The sequence below is a fragment of the Hoplias malabaricus genome, chromosome 3, assembly GCF_029633855.1.
Source record: "Hoplias malabaricus isolate fHopMal1 chromosome 3, fHopMal1.hap1, whole genome shotgun sequence".
NCBI lineage: Eukaryota > Metazoa > Chordata > Actinopteri > Characiformes > Erythrinidae > Hoplias > Hoplias malabaricus.
In genome coordinates this window covers 60,522,746-60,548,231 of record NC_089802.1, presented here as the reverse complement: position 1 = coordinate 60,548,231, position 25,486 = coordinate 60,522,746, and the positions used below count along the sequence as shown (strand labels likewise).

At 37.7% G+C, this 25,486-nt stretch overlaps 1 protein-coding gene across 4 annotated transcripts in view; it reads left to right on the top strand.

Moving 5' to 3' along the window:
• The window catches only part of ryk (receptor like tyrosine kinase), a 66,415-nt gene extending 43,527 nt beyond the window's left edge, over window positions 1-22,888 (top strand). For all 4 annotated transcript variants that reach the window (XM_066665542.1, XM_066665541.1, XM_066665540.1 and 1 more), the window contains 8 exons: window positions 1,040-1,165; window positions 3,084-3,170; window positions 6,327-6,396; window positions 12,962-13,094; window positions 15,881-15,990; window positions 16,204-16,363; window positions 19,542-19,678; window positions 20,364-22,888. In XM_066665542.1, coding sequence (XP_066521639.1) covers window positions 1,040-1,165; window positions 3,084-3,170; window positions 6,327-6,396; window positions 12,962-13,094; window positions 15,881-15,990; window positions 16,204-16,363; window positions 19,542-19,678; window positions 20,364-20,475 — 935 coding nt within the window. In that variant the 3' untranslated portion in view covers window positions 20,476-22,888. The remainder of the gene's footprint in view (window positions 1-1,039; window positions 1,166-3,083; window positions 3,171-6,326; window positions 6,397-12,961; window positions 13,095-15,880; window positions 15,991-16,203; window positions 16,364-19,541; window positions 19,679-20,363) is intronic.
• The last annotated feature ends 2,598 nt before the right edge of the window (window positions 22,889-25,486 follow it).

Here is a 25,486-nt window from a genome sequence, read left to right as displayed (position 1 = left end):
TAGTCACGGGACACTGTATATATTTTTAGTTGTTTGTCTGTTTTCAGTCCAGCAGTCTTTCAGTCTTATTCACAGGTCAGGACACCTATAAGGTGACAGGGGGCAAATGAAATATGCAGAGCAATAGGTGAACTGAATTCTGTAATTGTTGAACTGCAAAGTGCAACTAATATGGAAAATGGAGCTTATCAAATAGGCAATAAATGTAGAAACAAGGAGGGCATTTTAATGATGTGTTTGATGTCTGTTAATAAGCAAAAAAAATGCTGGTCACAAGAGGTCCGCCAAGAGGCTTGGAGTTTTCAAATGAAAATGTAATCTTTGAGAGAGATGTGTGTGTTTGTATAAATAAATTTATTTTCACCATGGAACTTGCGTGTTGGCATAAACAATATTTATAAATGCAAAATAAATTGTAATTAAAAGATTATTATACAAACCACAGATCAATCAAGGATCAGTGTTTTTTTTCCCTCCACAAATACCACAATGTTATCTATTAGGTATCATAATTATAATTTGGTTGTATATCATCTTGGAATAAATATACAAAAGCAAAAACCTATTTTTATGTTTAAGTTTGTTGGCTTTATAGCAGGAATCTGATGAGATTAATTTGTACACTACGGTTAAACATTTGGAAAGAAAGATTGCTCCAGCTCTCACAGATATACATATTTTGCCTTTTAGTGCTTTTTATTTTTTTCCCCCCCTTTGTTGTCGTTGGTAGAGATTTGAGCATGCAAAATTGTATTGCAGCAAAACACAATGTGCACTCGAGACCTCTCTAAACACTTAATACAATTAGCATGAAATGAACTGAGTGATAAAATCAGTTATGCTCAAAAACACATTGTGCTAGGGCCATAGTTTAAGGCTTGGTTTTGGCAAAGCTGGCAGTTTACTTAGTTACTCATAAGTAATTTGAAGTTGTTTAAGTTTCGTTGTTTATGGTTGGCATTCATATCTTCCTTAATATTTTTTGTTTGGGTTAATTGCTGACTTTGTTTATAAGGGTTTTGTGTTCTGTGTGTTTCAGGCTACCCCTCACTACGGATAGAGAAGAATGATTTACGAAGTGTAACCCTGCTAGAGGCCAAGGCAAAAGTCAAAGATATCGCCATCTCTAGAGAACGAGTCACACTCAGAGATGTTTTGCATGAAGGTGAATTTTCTCACTTTTTGCTTTTATAACATTTATCAAAATCCCTGAATGCCAAAATGCCTTTTTTTTTTTTAGAAACTAGAAAAAAAAAACACAATTTTTTTTATAAATGTTTCCATGCAGTTTAGTAGTTTTAAAACTGTATATGTTACTAGAGAAATTTGGAGATTTACCAAAAGTGTATATGTATATATTTATTTCAATCATAAGACATTTTTACATTTCCTTTTTATAGCAGAATTACTTGTGGCATACCCATTTGTCAGCAGTGTTACCTGTCTTCTTAGAACAGAGATTAGTCGCCGAAAGGAAGAAATTACACTCCTTTTATCATAACAGTTGTTGCAAAAATGTCTTGGCACATTCAGTCCTGACAGCATTGCATCACACCATTCATGTACGTCAGTGGACCCGATCTGAGAATCAGGGAAAAGGTTTGCTTTGAACTGCACTGTAGGAGGAATCCCTTTTCCAGCATGTAGATAAACTCCAGGTTGAAAACACTTTTGGGTCTCCAGGTCAATTCACACACATGTTATCAGTCATACTAGGCGTAAAAACCTGTACGCTTGCACAAACAACATTTCTTAAGTCAGTCTGGCCTCCTCCTACAGTCTCAACACGAAGAGCGTAAGTCATGCATTTACGTCAGTCTCTTTTAACAGCAAATACTGCTCCTTAAACTGTAATTTTTTCATAGATCTGTATAATAATACCTTTCAATGCCCCGGCATTGGTGATACAATGCAAACCTTTGACTTGATGATATTCTTCTTTCAAATAATTAATTTTTGGCTGACTGAATGAAATTAGGTGGGGGGGGGGGATAAACAACATTCTATTAGTGCATGGTTATAATCTGTTAATTTATTACTTTGCAAGTTTTTTTTTTTCTTCCCCCCCTTCATCCTGTGTATAAAAGAAGCATTATTTTTTATAATAGTTTTTTTGCTAGTGGAGGCTAGTGACGGTGTTCACTATTTTTCCTATTCACTATTTTGCCGAGCTTTTCATGTATTTACAGATAGATATTTTAAAAAGTGAAAAGTTCAGTGTAACCAATGTAGGAGCTGATGTGGGTTTTTGCGTCAGCATACTGATATGATAGCCTGCATGTCCCAATCAGTGAGGGAGAGCAGCAGTAATTTAAAATAACATTAGGTAGTATTATTTATTTTATTTATGTTTTGTAATTTTTTTATATTATTTTTTTTCTCTTCACAAACATGTAAAAGCCATCTCGTATTGTTTCTTCTCTGGGCCCAGCACTGCAGAAACTTTACTATTTAACTTTGGGAGAAGAATATAATAAATTTGAATTACACTCTGAAACTGTACAGGGAGCCCAGCAGCCCAAAAATAACATCTTACCTAGTGTTTATATGTTTATGTTTAAGACAATGTTTCAGTGAAAAGAAAAAAAAATTAAGACCACACACATGCTGCAATTTAACTTGATAAACTTTTTCTGATGACTAAATCAGACCTTTTATTGCTTGATTATCCAGTCAGTCAATTTTCAGTAGTGCTCAAAATTGCAAGGTGATAATTTATATATTAAATAATCCTACTGTTCTTTCTTACAGAAAAAAATCTGATTATACGCTAATTAGCAATGCACTTGGAGAAGAACAATGGGGAAGAGTCGAGGCATATTGCTTTCACAACAGTGTTAAAAACAGTGCCCTGCTTCATTTAGTACACAGGTCAAACACAACACATTTGTTTGGACATGCCGCTGTTTGCATTTTCACCCAGCCCTGGATAGATTACCTTTTAAAGTTATGATAAGCATGAATGCGTATTACTCCTGAGCACTGAACCATGTCTTTGAGGGGGCGTGTGTTATTGTGAATGGTAGCATTCCTCTCTCTTTCTATACTTGCCATCTAAGCTGAATGACTGTGTGTGTTCACAGGAACATTTGGACGTATATTCCACGGAGTTCTGCTTGATGAGAAAGACCCCAGTAAAGAGAAACAAGTATTTGTGAAAACTGTCAAAGGTACATTTGTCATTTTTCTCTTATCTATCAACTAGTGTTGGAACTACTGATGTACCAAGCACATACAAATCAGTATCAGCACTGATGCCTACCTTATTAAACATACTAATGATCATATCTCAGACTAGGCTTGACGATGTTGTCAAAATGTGTTACAATATCAATATAAACAATATAGTAGCCACAGAAAAACTGCCCAGAACTAACCAGACATATGACATCACCGTCAAACATAAACCTCTTGTTGTTTTGTCAATATTAATATTTTTAAATTAACTTTAAAATCGAGGGCGGTGAACTGGGCAGTGCTCTGTAATGAACGGCAGTCAGTGACAGATGCTGTTAATGTATATTGAACTATTAAAATGTGTTTAAAATTCATGTCATTGCTATTGTAACATTTGTTTATATATAATCAATTATTGCCCAGCCTTATGTCAGACTATTAATAAAACAGACTGTTCTTATATAACCATTTCCAAAAAGTTATACAGTTTGTAACATGAATTAAAAACAAAAAACAGAGTAACGTTGTTGTTGTTGTTTTTTTAAATGTAAACGTTACTTTGTTTATCTTAATTTTTTTTTGTAACTGGGGGTACTAATTGTTCGTTTTGCAAGTGTTTTAGATTGATACAAAACTTCCACTGCTCAACTGTCTCTTGTCACCATCATCTGATTCTCCTCTTCATGATGCACAGGAAGAGATATATCTGAACTGCATGGAGTACAATCACAGTCATTGTCTGGGTTTTTTTTTAAAGACACCTGGCATTGTCTTGTTGGAATAACTACAGATTTTCCAGGAAAAATATGTTGCTTTGAAAAAAGCTTGTCTCTTTGAGGTCCTTATATATGCCTGCAGTGCTGTCGGCAGTGATTGCACCCCTTATTATCAAAGGTGTTGCACTTACAGTTGATATCGGTGTAGCTGGCCACTTCAGTCTTTGGCATGGGATACTTGGGTGTATCCGGTAAGGACACACGTTTCCACTGATATTTGGACCTTCTGAAATGAGCCTTAGTTGAGAGAACTAGCTGCAGTTTCTTTGCGTAGTAGTGCTTCACATTGCATTCCTTGATGCTGTGGTTGTTTTAACAGACAGTAGTTTTCCAAATTACTGGCAATATATATCAGAGTAGCATGATGGTGAAAGCAGAAAGCAGATGCACTGCTTTCTGCAGGCTCAGAGTTTACTCTCATACCACTGGTGCTGGCCCATGCTGTAACACTGGCTGAAATTTTTTTCAGATTTGAAAAACTCACTTATAATGCAGGGATATAAGTTCTCAGTCACTAAGACAAACTTCCATCACAGCCTGCCGTTACCCAGTCACTTGCACAAACAGGGGGAGACGGCTAGTGACACCTCAGTGGAAGCTAACTATGGGCTAGCTGCAGCTGAGGCTCTTGTAAACACATGCTGTTTAGTGTGGGTGTATGTTATGTAAGAAATGGTGTCATTTTATTTCGTTATTAACAACAAACAAGGCGCCTTATGCAAAGTAGAGTACATTCTAACCAGAATTACGCACCATCCAGTTCCACATGTTGCAGCAGGTTACATTTCTGCACTCCACTCGCCAGTTCTGTGTTTCAGTTTAAATGGTTGTGTTCAAAACCATTTTCCTTTCTGCTCTAGGAGAATATGTCTAACAAGCTTCTTAAAAAGGGACCTCAAATTGGTCTGTGTAGCAAAAGCATTTTCACATAACACCTGATACAGCACTATCTTAATATTACAAAAGGACTTTTAGTAAAAGTAAACAAACTTAAAGTTTAAGAAGGTAAACTGGCAACATAATTAGTGAGTTTATGGTCAATGCATGCTTTAGAATTAGTGGCGGAATAATTAATAATTAAATCTAAAAGCATGCATTGACCATAAGCTCTATTTCCCACAATTCATGCCGATTGTTACCCGTGAAGCGACGGCATTAAGCCACTAGATTGCAGTCAGTCAGATCTTTTTAAGTTCATGGGCCACATCAAATGACATGGTGGGCCACATTTGGCCCGCGGCCCTTGAGTTTGACACGTGTTCTAAATATACCAATTAAGGTTGAAGAGAATTAACAAATCTCAGATTTTTGCTTTTATTGCATTTTACAGAGTGTCCCAGCTTTTTGGGAAATGAGGTTGTACACAATTCTCAATAATCACATTTCACCCATCATTTTTTATGGATGTTTTACTTGCACACATGAAATTCTGCATGTGTTTCTCTACAAAGCACAGCAGCATATCGTAATTAAAGCCATAATTTTGGTTATTCTGGTTTGTTTATTTTACCAAATAACTATTTTACATTAAAACATTTTATCTATTTTAAGTTTTAATTAAAAAAAAATAAGTACAGTGTTATGGTAGTCATTTTAATGAATTTATTTATTTTTTAAATAGACACCATATTTTTTCATCTGAAGTTGTACCACATGTTTATTTCCTTTATTGATGTATGTCACCTGTATTGTCCTCATCTGTGCATCAGAACTGATAGAGGCAATTAAAGTTCAGTGAATAAATCATTTCAGTTCAGGTTTGCAAGTGTAAACAAAAATACTGATCTACTAGTCAATTACAGTCAGGAGATCTTCAGTTGTTGTGTTTTAAGAAATATCACATTATTTTCAGTATATTTTCACATCAGTTCCTTGCCAAAGGAAAAACAGTGCGCACACTCATGAATTGATGTTGCCCTTCTGCCCTGTTTTACCCTGTGTTTGGTGCCAATTGCTGAACAATGTGCCCGTGCCATTCTCAGACATGTCAAACCTACTAACTTCCCCCATCCATACCCATGGGACAGGAAACAATGCAGAAATCCCCATAAGCATGATTAGCCGCCAAAAGCTGCATTTTGAGATAAACTCAGACCTTTGTGAACTCAACTGTAGCACGTTCTCCTTACCATCTGAGAAGCTAGATGAAATGAGTTGAAGGATGCAGTGAGACCAAAATATCATTTAGTGTGTGTATAAAACAATTATTTCTTGGTATTTTTCATCACACTGTTACTGTGGAACATGTTGTAATGTTAGGTTTCCCAGATAGTGTTCTGACAAGGCATGTTGCTGTGAACATATTATTATGACTAAAGATTTAGATAACTAATGACTCTAATGCCATGTTGGTTCTTGCTTTTTTTTTGGCAGATCATGCCTCGGAGGTTCAGGTGACTATGATGCTGACAGAGAGCTGTAAGCTGCGAGGCCTTCATCACAGGTGAATCATAGGCACAGTCTTTTGTTCATTCATTTGTTTTATTGGAATCTTTAACCCATAAAAAGGTTTCTTCAACATATGGCCATCTGGTCCCTGATCTTTTGAGATTTAATTGTAAAAACTGCTTAAATGCATGAAATGAAGTGGTGAACATGATGTATATGATGACGATATTGTTTAGCTAAGAAATGCATATTAGATAAGCACTACAACGTCAAAATACAGGCACTTTTACAACCACTTTTGGTTCCATAAAGGACTGTTTTTTGCTAATACATAGAACCCCGGAAGTCGACATAATCGGAAGTCGATGCCAAATGTCGAGAACTTCGACTCAGAGGTCAACCTTAAAACTTGAAACTCAGCCAGACCCATGTGACTTTTGTAAACAAACACTGCTTGTGTTGAGCTTAACTGACGCTACTTGGTGGCATGGTGGCTTAGTTATTAGCACGTTCGCCTCTCAGCGCTGGGATCTTGGGTTCAAGTCCCATCTGGGTGGAGTTTCCATGTTCTCCCTGTGTCTGCGTGGGTTTCCTCCAGGGTCTCTGGTTTCCTCCCACAGTCCAAAAACATGGAGGGTAGGTGAATTGGCTTCTCTAAGAAATGTCCTGGTGTGTGAGTGAATGAATGTCTGTATGTGTGTGTGCCCAGATGTGGATTGGCACTCTGTTCTGGGTGAAAATCCTAGTGCCCGATGCAGTCCTCCAGGTGGACAGTCATTCCTGGTCGGGCTGCCGCTTCTCACCATTGTGTGTGTGTGGATTGAGTGTTCTGAGCATTCTGAGCAGTGTGGATTGTAAAGCATCCTTGGGTCTCTAGAAAGGCGCTATATAAGTGTAACAATGGTTAGACCCACGCGACTTTTGTGAACAAACGGCGCTCATGTTGAGCTTAACTGACGCTACTTGATGTCAGTTTACGGCGTCGTTCTGCGTCGTTCGATTTTTTTTTTTTTTTTTTTTTTTTTCTCTTTATGGTAAAAAATTGATAGCTGAGAACCAATTAATCGGTTTTCAGTTATTTCTTATGGGGAAATTCGATTCGGAACTCGACAGCATCAGTTGTAGACGCGAGTTCCGGAACGGATTACCGTCGACTTCCGGGGTTCTACTGAACGTTTAATAGGGTAAATGAGATAATGATGGATTTTTAAATATTTAAAAGGTTCTTCACACTCGCATCTTTTAAACAAACAAGGTTCTTTATGGAGCCAAAAGTGGCTGCTGTTTCACATCGTTCAATCTGTTTGTACATTTATTAGTCTATATTAGTGGCTAGTAGGGGCGAAAGCATACACAAAGGTCACTGTTCTGTGCAGACCACCGTATGGACCTCATGGTTCAGTACGATTTTGGTACATCAGGGGAAATGCAATACAATATATATATATATATATATATATATATATATATATATGCACTATGAAAACACTTTTTGAACAAATTTGGGCATGTGAGCTTCATCTGAACATTATTGAGAGGCTGAAACTCATAACTAAACAAATAAAACTGAATAATTTAAGAAATAATAAATATATATTTATTATTTATTATTAAAAATATATATATTTTTAATGCATCGTGTTAAAAAACACTCACCATTTACTGTGAAGCTGTAAAGAAACAGCTAGTCAGAGTGTTTTTAATACGGTCAGACAGAGGGGATTGTTTCTGACAGTCTTGCAGTGAAATTTACACAGACCTCACACTTCAAAACATGGTTGTGTGCTCAAGATTTCCTGTGTCAGCAACCACTCATCGTTCACTTAATGCCTACATGACTCTGAGCGTGATTGGGACTGCCAGTACAGTGACATGTGGCTAGTGGTTAGTCTTAGTAAGGATTAGTTGAAGCCATAGCAATTCCAAAAGGTTGTATATTGCATTTGTACAGTGCATGAGTGTTGCAGTGGCGTAGCATTGACATAGGAAACATTGTGAATGTTGTGCCAGTATTATAGAATATAGCTTAGCCTAAAGAATAAATTTACTCTACATTTACAATCCTCATTTAAGGTTTTACCAGATTCGCCTTTTATTCATCCTTTCATTTATTCATGTTAATTGATTATATGCTGCCAGACCTATTCTACATGTTATTCTTTTATTTCCTTCATGCCTTCTGGATACTGAAGCCACATATTCAATTAGTAATATTAGCTGATTTTGTTTTCCATACTAAAACACACCACAGATTGTTGAACCTTTTTGGATGGCGTTATAATGAGTTTGCTATTCCAGGAAGGTATGCCAATATGGAGTCCAAATGAGTACTAGGGGAGGGCGATAAGGCTCTAAAATAATATCACAATATTTATACATATACATATAAAAAGAAAAAGTTAAGTTATTTAAAATGTACAATTAAAGCTTCAAAGTAGATATTCATATCTAGATACCTAGGATTTGTAAAACTTATTGCAGAGATATAGACTTAGTGGAGGACTTGCCTTACCCAATTTTCTAACTTATTATTGGGCTGCTCACATCCATATACTTTGCTACTGGTTAAAATCTTCTGGATCCTGTCATTCTGTAAGGATCTTCTATACCTGCTCTATTTTATTCCTCTTTACCTAAAAACCCTCTCTTATACTGATAATCGGGTATCTTTTAACACACTCAAGGTGTGGTATTATTTCAGACAGCACTTTAAATTTGTAGCTGCATTTTCCCCGGGTCCTTTAAATAACAACCATTTATTTCCTCCGTCACTTTCGGACTCAACATTTTCAGTGTGTTATTACACAATTCATAGTTTATATGTAAATGGTGTCTTTGATAGTTTTGCCAATTTGTCAGCTCACTATGACCTCCCTGTTACTCAACTGTTTCGCTATTATCTAACTCTCAATTTTGTGTCTAAATGTTTCCCTAATTTCCCCCTCTTTACCTCCAGAACAACGGTGGGAAACTATGATTTCATTTTTTCCTCATCACAGTGGCATTTTTTCAAAGCTGTATGACATTATCTTGGGTTTTAGCAACCACTCTAATGCTAAAGTTAAGTGTACATGGGAAAGGGAATTGGAAATTGAAATACATGAAGAGTCCTGGGAACAGGACATAGAGAGGATATGATCTATCACCTTGTGCTTGTCTTGGACTTATTCCATTTAAGGTCTTACATAGGGTGCATTTCTCTTTCATTGATCCAGAAATGGAAGACAAATGTGATAAATGCCTTGGCTCACCTTGTCACTTTAGCCTCCAAGGGGTGTCAGTGGGGAGTTGTTTATTACAGGGTACTCTGTAATTTAATTATGCTCTTTTTTATTCATACTAGAAAAGGGAATAGGTAAATTGTATATTTGTGATTTGGTGTATTGTGTATACCTCAAAATAAATAACTAATCATTTATAAAAAATAAAAATGCTATGCTGAGTTAGTGTAGTCTGTCTACTTGGGTTAGAGGTCACACTGACTATTGAGCTGTCCTTGTGGCATTTTGACTTTCCTCATACTCAGCTGGGTGCTTCTGCTTGAGGTGATGAAACATTACTTGTTTCCCCTTTTTGTTGATTACAGGCTTTTGCATATGTTACATACTACCCTGGTTTGTGGTACATCTCATTTTGTAACCAAACCACATCCATGCTACTGAATTTGCTCCCCTTTTTGGAACAAACTTCTCCACACAAGAGCCACTTTCCTCCTTACTTGTTACTGTGCCTAAGTAATTCACATAATGAACCTATGGTTGACATCGGTACGTAAACAATCCAAATAGGGGTCACTAATAGGCAGCCCATGCTCCGAGTCCGGACCTGGACCTGTTACTGATAAACTATTAAGAACTGTCGAATAGAGTGTTTGGTTGAAGTTGTGTGACGACTCTTGTGATTCTAGTCTAATCTCTCCAGGAAATTACCAGACTAATCTCATGCGTTTCTGCATGACACAAGTGAGGCCACTCAGCCAATCAGATCTGTGCGTTATGATGAGCTGTGATTCCAATGAATGACACACACAGGGCAGGGCTCCAGACACCACTGTCCTGGGGCCAGTATAAATAGTCCATGGGACGTGATAAAAGCTCTTTTGGGACATTTTCAGGACGACAGTGCTGTGTGAGGTAAAACCAGAAACTTTTAAAATTTGGGAACGGTTAAGAGTTGAAATTCTCATAACGCTAAACATGGATTCCCGTCCTCCAGCATAAAGAGCTAATTAGCTTGCTGTTAACAGATAAAGTACTGCCCTCCTGCAATAAGAACCAATCAGATTGCTGGTTATGTAAAGCAGTAAGTCAACAGCAACAAGAAGTCATTAGGGACTTAATTTACATATGCACACTTTTTTTTTTTTTTTTTTTTTTTTTTTTTTTTTTTTCTTTCTTCTTTTCCCCCTAAATACATTATCAATCAGTTTTATTGTAATTTTTTAATCAAAATGAGAAAAGAACATTTTATTTAGAGTATTTGTTATTTATAATATTTATAAATCTTGTTGAATTATATTTAAATGAAAATGAAATGGTAAATTGATTGAAATTCCATTGTTAACTACATTAAAATTTTGCTATAACTGCAAGGCTGCTTCACTATGCAGGATATGGCACTGATCCTAATGCAGGTTGCGCATTATGTTGCGCACCTTGGCTTGTGAAAATTTTCTATAAGTGGATCTTAATGAATTTAAATTAATTACCTTGCGTTAGGTCGACATGAATCACAAAACCTTACTTGATTCTGCTCCTACACCTACTAGTCATGAGATTGTCCGTGACATCTGAACTTGATAGCATTGCTCTGAATATGACAGTTCATTACAAGCAACATAAAGGGAGATGAAGGTCCCAGTTTAAATCCCATTTCAGTAGGTGTATTAATCTAATATAATGTATATTAACTGCATGGCAGATGTATGTAATGTGAATAAAACTTAGTAATCATAGTATAGGCAGCAGTTGATAATATAAAACTAACAAAAGGGAAGGAAAAAATTGACTAAGATAAAGTATAAAACTGATGCAAGAGTAAATGAGGGTCCGCTTTCATTAAAAGTGAAATTTATGCCCAACAAATATGAGCATACACAGTTTCTAGGCGAACTACTTAATTGAAAATCTAGGCTGTCCCCTATATGATCTCTATGTCCAGTAATGATAAATGATACTGATATCTGCATATTCCACGTTCATGTTGGAAATTTTTGTCTGGTTTATTTGTATAATGACTGAATATCGTGAGGATGATTGACCTACAGCAGTGACCATGCCATCATTGGAGACCTTTCCATTTCCCTTGTTGAAATATTTAATCTCCTCCCATACTCTTGCACATTCATTTTGTTTCCTTTTTTTCCCCCCCTTTTGTTTCCATCTGACTCAGAATCTGTTTCCTAGAAGTGTGATGTGCCCTTTGTCAATGAACTCTTGTAACTAAGAATTTCAGAAACTAAATTCTATTAATATTTTAAGACATACTATTAGGTATACATTTCAAAAATTTCAAACTTAAATATTTTTTTTAAGTTGGTTTTATATTTTATAAACATTTTCTGAGATAAGGACATTTGGGTTTTCATTGGCTGTAAGCCATAATAATCAATATTAATACAAATAAATATTTATAATGAATACATATGAATTTAACTTTTTGAATTGAATTACTGAAATAAATTAACTTTTTGATGATGTTCTAATTTATTCAGCTACACCTGTATTAAGCTAGAGGATAACTAGAAATTGTGAAAATATGGATACCATTGTTATGAGAGAGAAAAAAAAAATAAAAAAAATAAAATCAGTATATGACCAAAGTAAAAAACCCTGAAGTTATTAACTGTCCCATTTTGTTTTGCACGAATTCCTTCTGTATATAGCACAGACATGAGTGAGTGTTCCTTTTAATAGGAAGTTTTAGCCTATCGCTATTCATTGGAACTGTTTTTGTTTGCTCTACCTTTTTGGTTGCTAAGGAAACGGACCAGGTCTACGTTCTGTCCAGTGAAGCCAGGCTCTGCCTGCTGTCAAGTGTCAGAAACTCTGTTGCACTTTTAGGTCAATCTAAAGATCAGACCGTAACAATCAAACTGGAAAGAGTCTTGTTTGGAAGACAGTGTGTTCTCCAGGAAACTTTCTTCATTTTCTGCCAGCATTTTCAGGAAGCAAGATCATTTTACTGCAGTGTACAAGTAGCTACTCCTACTGCTTCCAGTGCTGATGGTCAGTTCTTTAATTTCCCATTTTCTTAAGTTCAGTGAGGTCTTTGGAGATATCCGTACTCTCCATTATGGAAAATTAATTGTCCACATTTTGGCCAGAGTTGCTATCTTCTTTTGGAGGTCAGAGAAACATTACCAAATATTGACTAAATCCCAGGTCACATTTCTAAGGTGATGTGAAAGATCTCGCTTGTAAGGTAAAACTATTACCTTGTTTCTGTGTAAACTTATTCTGCTTTACACCCACTTGCATCCCTGGCAAGTATGACGCAAATATATAGGCATTTGCACATTAACGAGCAACATTTAAAACAACTTGAAGTTTACAGACTTTCTTTAGAACAAGAAACACAGTTCTGCATGTTCACATGGTTTAACCTCACCTCTCTTTCAGGAATTTGTTGCCCATCAGTCATGTGTGTACCGAGGATGGGGAGAAGCCCATGGTCCTTTTGCCCTACATGAACTGGGGCAACCTTAAGCTGTTCCTGCGGCAGTGCAAGCTGGCTGAGGCCAACAACCCTCAGGTGAGTACATAAACAGCCAACTTCACAAGTATTATACACCTTTTGTTACACTGTATACAGGCCATATGCTGATGAAAAGCTAGGTTCTTGCCGCCTGTTGAGAACAGTCCAAGGGCAACACAGCCCCGTTCACCACCTTCGCACACATAAACAGCTGTTTAAGAGGGCTGTTTGAAGGTGGTTTTGTGGTAACTTTAAAAGTTGCCGACCACATTAAACTGCTCTTGACCCTCCAGCAGAACACCTGAAGAGTTCAAATTCTTTTTATTTAATTGCATTCTTTAGAACAATGAATTTACTGTGTGGAGCCCTGCTTGATATCAAGTAGCGGAAAAAAGGAAGAGGTGCTTTCTTGGAGTAGGGTGCGCACAATCGGTCTTTTGTGCTGGTTAACCCCAGGGGGTCTCTGAGCTAGTTGGCATCAAACCCTCTGCGGGAACAGGATTTTGTTGATTCAATCAGTCAGCTTGTTAATGGCACACATGTACAAGTGTTATGTTAAGCTAACAATTTTTCCAAAGCAAGCCTGCTCTTGCTAGCATTAAAAAAATAAAGAAGAAAAAGCTTTCTTTTCACTTTAATACAGATTCTTATTTGTGGTTCCTTTATATGAATTTGTATGAGCAAGCATAAAATGTAAACCATAAGCATTTCCAAATCAATAGGTAATCAACCAATTTTATATTAAATTAAAAAAAAGCAAATGTTTTGTTGCTCTACGTCTTGACAAGTTGAACATCTGGTTTGGAATGCATCTACACCCATATTTGAAGTAGAGCTTATTTGCTTTTTTAACTTTGTTAAATGCTAATTGGCTCCCCCTTTATTTTAGTTCCATCTGTGCTATTGTGACATCATATTTGCAGGATATAAACAAGCCTAAGCCTTTTCTTGCTGATTAGGTAGCTTGTGGCAGTAAAGGCCATCACATATGGCTCAGCCATAAGGATATAATGTTTTTGCATTGCCTCTAGCCATATATTCAGAAAAGATCAAGGCACAGTCAGAATTTTAAATAGTTTTCTCTGTCTTGAGTCAATGCAGTATGTGTGTGGGTATGTTTTTCCTATGTGTAATCTATGGCAGCTTTCATAAACAGGAGGTAGGATTATGTAAGTTTGAGTTGTCCCTCAATAGATCAGTATGTGGTAGTGCTGCTTTGTACTTATCTTGAGTTGATGTACAGAGCTGGGTAGTAGGTTTTTATTGGCAGGGCTCAGACATCAGGATCAGTTCCACCAGAATGAATAGAAGAAGTCAAGATTTGTTCCCTGATGTTATTTTGCCCATTAAGTGTTTTTTTTTTTTTTTTTTCTCTTCCATTTTCATTTTGCTTATTTACATTAAAAAAAATCTTTGTGCGCATTATACATTTGTGCGCATTGCTTCTGTGATGAACAGACAACTCAGAATGTCAGCGATCTGGAATTATTTCACAATCAGTGATGGCAACACAAACAAAGTGGACTACAGGGAGAACCCAAGAACACGGAGTATGCCGCACTGTTTTGACTGTCCTCAAACAAGGATTTTTCTTCTCTCAAAGTGTATTTTCCTCCCGGGAAATGTTTTCCTGTTTGTGAGAGCACTGTTCGTTGCCTAACATGGTTTTCCTCAAACGCTTCGTGCACGGATATTGAATTGGATCCAACTCCATAGATCAGGCTCCTGCTTTTTAATAAACACTGCCAATACATAAACACTCCCAAGTGCAGAACTTCCCAGCCCTTATCATATAACAGAAACTATCTTGCCAAAGCGCAAATACAAATCAAAAGCTTGTTGCGTCTTATGTTACTAATTTATATATAGATACTTTATTGAGCTTAGAGGGGAAAGTCAAATTATTGGTGGTGTAATGTGGAAAAATATTAAATAAAAAATGGACAGTTCCAGAAATGAACAATAAAATTTTAATTAAACAAAATTTTTCCAATTAATAACAACACTATTACATAATGCTCCTGATTGCTTAGTTCTATGTGAAGCCCTATGTGAAGCTCTAATGCATTGGCATAGGAGTTTTTACATCTTAACCCATGTATTATTATATTTTTGTGTGTGTGTGTGTGTGTGTATGTATGTGTGTGTGTATGTGTGTGTGTATGTATGTGTGTATGTATGTATGCATGTATGCATGTATGCATGTATGCATGTATGCATGTATGCATGCATGCATGTATGCATGCATTCAATGGGAAGAGGGGGTCATGTGACACCTCAAACTTATTGGGAATTTCACAAGAAAAACAATGGTGTTTGGTTGTAACGTAACTCTATTCTTTCATGAGTTATTTACAAGTTTATGGCTACTTATAAAATGTGTTGTGCTGCCCATTGTGTTGGATTGTCAAGGCAACCCTCTTCTCCTACTCTTCACACACTGATAGCAACACCGCAGAAGAAATGCTAGCACAGGCTCCCAACATTCGTAGTTTCACACATATCCCTCTTCCCATTGAAAAAAAACAAAAACAAAAGTTGGATCCAAAATGGCCGACTTCAAAATGGCCACCATGGTCATCACCCATTTTGAAAAGTTTACCCCCTTCCATATACTAATGTGCCACAAACAGGAAATTAATATCATCAACCATTCCCATTTTATTAAGGTGTATCCATATAAATGGCCCACCCTCTGTGTGTGTGTGTGTGTGTGTGGTCAGTGTAGTCCTTGTTATACTGTGAATATAGATTTAACCCAAATGTTTCTGGTCTTTTTTTTTTTATTTTATTTTTTTTTTATTTATTTTTTTCTTCCCTCTCCTCCATTCTTGTGGTTATAGGCTATCTCGCAGCAGGATCTTGTTCATATGGCTATACAGATTGCATGTGGTATGAGCTACCTGGCACGGAGAGAAGTCATCCACAAAGATCTGGCTGCCAGAAACTGTGTGTAAGTATGACATATTTAGCTGAATCTAAATTGCAAATGAAATTATGGACCCACTCCCAGGATTACTTCTAATTTCTTCTTATCTTATTATATCTAATGATTTCTCCCTGAGCCATAAATGTGAAGTTCAATGGGCTTAGCCAGTCCTTTGATTTAGATCATACTCACTGACAGGTAGAATAATTTAACTGTCTATCTGTGTGCCCTCTACAGCATTGATGACAGCATGCAGGTGAAGATCACAGATAATGCACTGGCTCGAGACCTTTTCCCCATGGACTACCATTGCCTGGGGGATAATGAGAACAGGCCAGTGCGCTGGATGGCCCTGGAGAGCCTGCTCAACAATGATTTCTCGAGTGCCAGTGATGTGGTGAGAGTTTCTGTCAGTCTCTAGGGTTTTGTTTTGGGTCTGTCAGGGCTGCACAGTAAAGACACCATTTATATTGAGATTTTTTCCACCTTAAGTATCATGATTGTCAATTATAAATATTCATAATGCTCTATTCTCCCTACATTTTGAAAAATGTTTTAATGAAAAATATAATCTATTGTCGTTTTGCACAGCACACTACTGACACTCAAGCAGGGAGTTGAGCAGAGTGCTGAAATTAGATCAGTAGTTTAAACATGACAACATTAGTAGAATGTCCATTCATCATGTTGTACATTTTATTGTGAAGTTCTTTCATGAACCCGTAATAATCCCATGCAACACATTATGAATAATTTTGGGATTTATTGTAGTTCTTTAATGCATACTGCAGCTCTTTTTGGTGTTTCCCCACACGATTACCATGGCGACAATTACACTGTTTCTATTAGCTTAACTTATGAGCAATGCTTTCAGAGCTGTTTAGAAATGGGGGTTCACCCCTGTTTACACTGCTGTAGATATAAACAACAGTGATTTTAACGCCATAATCGCTGCTATCCTGCGCAGTGCCACAAAGCCCCACTGTGAGCAAATGTAATCAGGAGACAAATGCTTGTGGACAGGTTGAGACAAGGTCCAGCTCAACAGATTTACTGCACATGCACTGCTTCTGAACTCCCTTAATCCTTTATTTAGTTGAACGCAGATAAATTAATAGGTCATTATAATTCATGTTTATAGACTCTCTCTCTGTGTGTTTTCTAAATGTTTACAGTAGCTGTGATGGCATTGTTCTAAATCATAGCCTTGACACATTCTTGTTCTGCTCAGACAGGGGAGTCAGAGGACAGTAGTGTTCAGTAGTGAAGGAACACCGAGGGGTTTTTGGGGTGGTGTGTTGTTTTTTTGTGTGTTTAACTGCCACTAGCAAAAACTCCTCTATGATAAGCCTTTAAGTTGGGTTTAGAGAACTCATCTCCGCACCTCCAAAATTAATTCTGAAACGTTGATTGTATTTTCTGCTTGTTTAAATCTAGCACATCGAGAAATATTTAGTTCTGGGGCAATCATTTTGGTTATTTTTCTCATTTCACTAGCTGCTGCTTTTTCAGTTATGACTTTTTTTCTTCTAATGTTGAGTGTTATATTTATTCAGTGGTAAAAAGAACAGAAATACTGGGAAGCCGGATATGTTCTTCATCAGTCCTCCATTGGTACTTAAAGATGTTTGCGAAATATATTTTTCTATTATTCAAGTCTACTAACCTGGGCCCTGGCAAAGCTTTGCGCATTGTCAGCTTAGCCCATCAGCTTACTTCCTTAAATAAAGTCTCCTTTCAGACTCCATATAATGTACTTCACTGCAACTGCTTTCTGAAGCAGTGTTAAACTGGGTTGTTGCACATCTACAGCAACAAAGTCCCTGTTTCGCTCAGTGGAATCTTTTTTCAAGGACTTGAATAATGATAAGCAAATAAAGTAATTTCCAATAATAGGAACAGTTTTTAATAGCGTTTATAGGCTCTTTTCCAAGTCATGTCATAGTCACTGCTTGTATTGTATGTTAGTGGTTTCTGAAATTCATAATTAAGAGAGCCCAAAGTAAAGTTGGTTCTCCATGTTTTATACTTTGTGTTATGCGTGATTTATAGTAAAAGCTAGACAACCAATTTGCTTTGTTTTCATTTGACTTGCCACTTTCATTTGGTTGTATGTCCTGAAAACTGTTTGCCTGCAGTGATGTCTGTTATGGCTGTAACACATACTCTGTACATTTTGGTCTCAGTAAATATCATGCCAAGGGAAACTTCCCTAGACGGTCAGGAAGACTCAGTCACCGCCCGGCACTCTGGTCAACCACATGCACATGGCCAGAAGCTGTCAGCCTCATGACCTCTACAGTCTCAGAGGTGTGAGAGAACAATAGCAACTGACGTTGGCCACTGACCAGAGACAGTAAGGAGATCCTCTGCTCATTAAGATACAATAGAGCCTGGTGATGGAGTCAGCAGCCTGCGAGGAAAGCTTTCTTCTGCCATAATACAAATAGAAACCGGTAATGTTGTGTGGCTAATCCCGGTGTACTGGACTTCCAGTCTGTTCTCATCATCATCATAGCATCTTTGTTTTACTGTAAGGCCTGGTAATGAAAGAACCACCCATTTTACACATTGTGTAGCGGAAGGTCTATTGGCACGCACTCAGATGATGATTATCATAATAAGTTAGATTTGTAAGATTAAGCCAGGGAACCCCAGTCCTCCCTTTTTGCCCAAATTCTTCCCAGTAAAGATCACAAAGTATATAGAAAATCATAGATGGTCATTCATCTCCCTTTCACCAAACCCCACACACACACTAAGGATCATACTGTTATAGCCACCTTTCCTATCGTTTCCTCAAAATGAATTGCAGTTCTGATATTTGCATAATTGACCAAACTGTTTAACCTGAGCACTCTCAGAGATGTAAAGCATATCTTTATGCACTCGAATGAAGCGCAGTTCTGTTGAGACCAGAGATGTCATTCATCAGGCATGTAGAATGAAGAATGTGCTTGTGCACTTTGAACCCTCTCCGCACCCCTGTGGACAGGACTTAAATAGAATATGAAATCAGTTGATTTTGTGTCCCTGTGCTTTGTTGAATAAATCCAGATTTCCTTGTATTGTATGTGTAGAATGCTTTGTTCTGAGAAGGCGAACTGCTGTTGATGGCATATGGAGGCCTGGATAGACCCTCACTGCTTGTCTAGGCTTGATTTTAAAAATAAGCCCATTTTACAAATGGAAAACCAGAGAATATTTCAACCATTAAATATGTTTAAAACGTACCTGTTACCTTCATGATCCTTATCAGTAGGAGTCTATAATATGCTGGTTGTGGGATTTTTTTTTTCTTTAATGGTGTTTGATTGCATCTTATCTCAGCTGTTTGTGTGTCTGAGGATTTGCAAAAGGAAGCAGGGAGCATAATGCATCTTAAAAATTGTCATGATGATAACATTGTTTCTTCACCAGTCTATAAAAATATTGTCTAGTGGTTTGCCGAAATACCTGACTCTGTGTTCCTCCTCACTTGTAATAGAGGATTCCTGTTGTCTTGTTTTATTCACTTGACGTCTCCCAGTGCAGACATCTTATCTTCCTTGTCTTAATGTGTCCTGTCTTTACAGTGGGCGTTCGGCGTGACTCTTTGGGAGCTGATGACACTGGGACAGACCCCTTATGTCGATATTGACCCCTTTGAGATGGCAGCATACCTGAAGGATGGATACAGAATAGCACAACCCATCAACTGTCCTGATGAACTGTGAGTGTCTGCCTTAGCCATTGTTTAAATCAATTATTTATATAATTTTATCATTTTACACAAAATGCATGCCACTCAGCTTGAATTATTATGAAACGTGTGAGAATTATCTGAAGGACTCTGTTAGAAAAGGGGAAAAAAAAATATCAGAGTAGCACTAGAATGTCTGATAAAGATCTTGGAAAAACTAATCGAGCACTATCTCCCATCATGCCACCACTAAATACACTTCCGAATACAGAAACGTCCCAACAAAAGACCACCCGCTTTTAACACAGTCACCGACGCCCTCTTATCGGCATCCTGCAACTGCCCAAGAACCGGAGCCGCAGTGTCGGAGCAAGCCAGGAATCACAAAACAGAGAATGCTGTTGGCCCTGTCAGTGGCCCAAACATGGCATGATTTAGTGTGTGATGTGCTGCCGCTGGAAAATGGCCAACTGGACGGGAGGAAAACTAATCAATGTCAGATCTCTGTTTAGCACTTTCCTTTCAGAAAGAATAGGTGATGACTATTTTTTTTTTTCCAAACGTCTGTTAATATACAAGGGAAGGTGTTGATTGCACATGAAAGAAAAGCATTTTAGCAGGTGTGAAGGTGATTATATATATATATATAAATTATTTTTTTTCTGCCCTACTGAATCTTAATTTTTTTTTTTTTCATTTCTATCTTTTACTTCAGGTTTGCTGTGATGGCGTGTTGCTGGGCCTTGGATCCAGAGGAGAGGCCAAAATTCCAGCAGCTTGTACAGTGTCTTACAGAGTTCCATGCGGCTTTGGGCGCCTACGTCTAACGCCTGGTAATCGATGACCAGCACCACGACAGAAAAAGGAAATTGAAAATTGTGCCTTACTAGGATTTTTATTTTTTGTTTTTGGTGGTCAAAAGACTGTTGTCACTACAACTTCAAGACTCCACCTCACTGCTTTTTGATACTTGGACAATGGGAGAATTTATTGCTTTGTTCAGAATTTTCTCTTTTCGTTCCTTCATGGAGTAAGAGATCCTCGGGTTCTTCCTGTTGAGCATCTCAGATGTCCTCACCTCAACAATGCTGGCGTTACCTTCACAGGAAGCTACTGTTCTCTTTTAGAGAAACTTTTTCAGCTGAAAACACTTTTGATGAATGCTCTCCTTAAGCTCATACAACAGTTGATGTATGTCTGATTTTTCAGACATTGCTTGCTTCGAAAATAGTTTGTATGTTGTTTTAGATCCTGCAGTGAGAGGAGGTAACTCCACTGTATTAAATATAAATAGCAATTTGGATAAAAAAGTTTTAGCGAGTGAATTTGTCCAGAACCTCAGACCTTGTATAGCAGTCCTCCATTGGTACTCATAAAAGGACATTTTCCAAAATGCTTCTCTTTCATCCAGGTCTGCTAACCTGGATTCTGGTAGAGCTCTGCTCTTATCCGCATTGCCCACCAGCTTACTTCCTCAGATAATGCCCTTTCTTTGAGGGAGTGGATATGCTGAACTTTACTACTACTTTCGGAACCAGTGTTTAACTGGCTTGTGGTACATCTACAGCAGCAAGGTATCTATTTTATTCAGTGGATTTTTTTTTTAAAGAATTTGAATTGTAATAAGCAAATAAATTAAATTCCATTAATAGGAAAAATTCCATACAGGGTTGTTACTTATTCATAAATGTTTTGATGTTTGTTCTGTGTCAGAACAAAATCATCCTTGTATTTTTGAAAATATTTGTATAAATGCTTAAAGAAACACCAGTCACTGTGAATAATTGAAGTGTACGGCGTGCATAGACACCATTTATTTTCTTTAAAGCCGTGTTTTGCTTTCTAGCATTTATAGGGTCTTCTCCATTTGTTCTCATGTTCACTGCATGTTAATTTGAAAAGGTATTGTGTAAAATGTTTCCTGAATACATACCAATTTAGAGAGCCCACAGTAAAGTGGGTGCTCGGTGTTTAATTTCTGATGCTTTTATGTTATTATAGATGTATTGTACAGTATTGTAAGGATCAGACGGCAACCTTCATTTATTTCATTTCCAGTCCAAACATGTTGCAAGTTACTTGTTTTTCAGAAGCTATATCTGAATAATTTAGATTTCAGATAACCAACTTCCATGGAAGGAAATTAATATACTGGGGTGTTTAATAAGTTCTCATTTGAGGTATTGACTAAAACAAATGGAATTTATCATAGTCTTAACCTTAATTTGTGTTCAATTACCTTTTCAATTTCCGGGAAAAAAACAATGGTAATAAAAAATATATATATGACTTTACAATAAAAAGTGATAGTTTATTGCTAGAATCAGAAAATCGCTTTCCACAGAGATGTTTCTGTAAATTTGGGAACAGGTAAAAACTTACAGGCTAACAGTACATGTCCACTCACCCCCCCCCCCCCCCCCTTTGCCATGTTTCTTTTTTCATTATCTCTCTGCTTGCTGCATGTTGGCATGTCTGTGAGGCTTCTGTGTAGGGTGATTGCATGAGGTACCAACATACTTTTGCCTGATTAGCTAGATGTAGCGCAGTGGCTGCACTTATTTGCATAAAGTTAAAGCTCTCTGTTAAATACAGTGAGTCCAACACAGCAAAGAAGTGGACACAACTTCATGCTCAATTTTGTCAACATACTTGTGATACTGAGGTTAGTTTTCCTCGTGATTGCAACATTACTAATCATCAAATTTAGATAAGACATAAGCTAGTTGTTTTATATATCCTCAAGGTGTCACTTCCTAGAACCATTATAAAATTCCCTCAGGATTAGTAGATTATTTCCATACAGAGACTTGATTAAACGCCCCTCGTTCTTTGGAGGATTTGGGTTCAAAATTGGACCTATGAGAACATACCAAGAAGTTTTGTCTGTCATTCAAAATCAATGTGTTTGTCTGTCCCTCCACTTTGCAAAGAAAACACAATGGTCTGAACACACAGGTAGCGGTCAGGAAGCTGTTACTAAGAAAAGAATATTGACAAAAAAAGAAGAAAGCAGGGTTTTTAGGTTGTTGTTGTTTTTTTTTCCCTCCCCCCACCCCCTTCTTCTTTCTCCCTCCTCTGAACAATGGACTGACTGCTCTGGAGCCCAGACCTGAACATGAAATGTATTTGAAATCACACGGATTGTAAGAGGCACAAAATGGCAATCAGTTTCTAAGACAGAACTATGTAGCCTTTTGTGTAATTTTGGTCAAGTATCTCCCCTTTTTTCCTGAAATAAAAAATGTCATTTCTAAATTGTGCACAGAACTACTTTATTTTGGGGATCCGTTATTCATTCATTGTTTGTAACCGCTTATCTAGTTCTGGGTCACGGTGGGTCCGGAGCCAACCCAGAATCACTGAGCACCAGGGTGGTAACACACCCTGTAGTCCTTCCCAGGGTGACACACATTCACTCATAGCTATGGACACCTTTTGAGTCGCCAATCCACCTACCAACATGTGCTTTTGGACCGTGGCACCCAGGGGAAACCCACGCAGGCACAGGGAGAGCACACCAAACTTCTCAAAGACAGTCACCTGGAGCAGGGCTTTTGGCAGTTTGTCTTCCTGACTTCCAAAGTTTGCTTTCATTGCATTGTAACTACCAGCAGTAGGAGGCAGTAGTCACACTGAGACTGTCTCATGAGGTGTGTTGAGTCTTTCTTGACTGTTAGTCTTATTCTTATGATTTGCGGGTTATTGTTTATTTAATTACAAAGTACATTCGTGCACTATTATTGTTAATTAGAGGGTTTGTTTATTGTTTTGGGGTTGTTCACGTAAGATTGTAATTACTCCAGTGGGTCTGTCCTTAGTCTGCCAGATCAGACCCAGCTGAAACAGGTATGATTAGATATAGCTGAAGTAAAACCAGTGCTCTCCACTGCTCTCTCGCAAACTGAATCACTGTTGTGTGTACTCTTGCAGTTTGGAGAGTTTGTGATATTTTTTTTTTTTTTTTTTTTTTTTTTTTTTTTTTTTTTTTTCGTTCGAGGTGCTTAATGTTAGCTGAATTTGGTGATTAACTCTACATATGATTCAACTGGTCATTGGTGTTAGGATATTGTAAGTGCTTTGAATACTGCTATTATATACCAATAATGTGGACACAATGTGGTTGATCCTTCAACCCAACGATCTGCTGTGTAAATCAGCTGAGTGTGCTGTGACAGTAAGAAAACACTTAAGTCTGGAATCTGTTTTCTTGAAGCAGTTGAGCATTAAGATCATCGTAACCGTACTGTAACTCGTCTGGTGTGGTGATGTTTCTTTTGCACTCTCCTGTACTGAATGGTGCTTTACTTCAGAGGGATTTGGGACATTTGTATGATGCATAAAAAAGGTAACTATCGAAACAATTTTCTACTTCTTTAATGCATTTGTTTTCATTCCTTTTCCCAATTCATGACCCCCTCGCATAGTTAACCATTTCTTATGTCTAGCAGATGCTTTCACTCTCGAAGAATATCCTCTATCTAGATTAGTAAAGTGATTACATAGCTGCTGCACATTCTTTTTTTTTCCATAAACAGGCATTGTCTTTGTGTCATGCAGGGGGAAGAAAAAAAAACTACTTTGTTTTTGTTGAGCCCATGAAGGGAATGAAGTTGCTGAAAAATTGCACTCTTCCTTGGTGTTGTAATGGAAAGTTATTTAAAATCTGTAATTTATTGAAAAACCCTGAATGAACTTTGGAGTTTAAAGTGAGAGCCAGATTTTAAAGCTTTTCGCTGAGGGACACTGCTGCATTGTTGTACTATTTAGAATCCTCACTGATTACATCACTGCATCCTGCTCCTATAGTGTCCTTCAGTTGACATTTCTGTTCTGCTTTACAGTGTGAAAGGTGTTGTGTATGTTTAGGAGTGTTCCATAGCAAGCAACACTTGTTATTGGAAGAAAGACTGATGCAGGAATATCATCTGTTTATGACTGGTTATACAAGCTGTGGAACTTCTCTGCCCATGGGGGGTGCACCTTAAAATAGAGGCTTCAATTAATTTATTGAAAAGGGTGTATGAAATAATCACTGGATTAGGAACACCCACCTTGTGTCTACCCTCAATGTCCGTTTTATCAGCTCCACTGACCACTTTGTATTTCTACACTTACAGACTGTAGTCCACCTATTTCATACTTTCATATCCCCGTTTCACACTGCTCTTCAATGGTCAGGACCCCGACAGAAAAGGTATGATCTGAGGCTGGATCATTCTCAGCGCTGCATTGACACTGATGTGGTGGTGTCGTGGCAGCGTGTGATGTGCTGGTACCTGTAAAGCAGACACAGCGGTGCTCCTCAGGTTTGTAAAGCCCTCACTGTCACTGCTGGACTGAGAGTAGTCCACCTGCCAAAAATATCCGGTCAACAGCATCCTGCGTCCACTGATGTAGACTAGGGGGAGAACAACATAAACTGCGCAGCAGCAGGTAAGCTCATGTATCTGAATTTACATGTACAAGTTGGACCGATGAGTTAGAGGTGTATATGTGGGCCATTGCGTGACCACTGGGTTTGAGAACTCCAGCAGCACGGCTGTGTCTGATCCACTCTTACAAACAACAGACGGCACCACCACCACGGCAGTGACTCTGCAACGCTGAGAATGATCCACCACCCAATTCACACCTGCTCTGTGGGGATGGTGACCGTTGAAGATCTGTGAAAGCAGGCTAACGCTGTGTGCAGAGCAACAGATGGATTACAATCTGGTAAAATGGACCATGAGTGTGAAAAATGTATGTGACGTTTCCCAGTTTTTGAAAGGCAATGTATCTGGCAAGTACATTACAGGCCTATGCTGTGAAGCTTTAACCTGAGTTTGTAAAGAG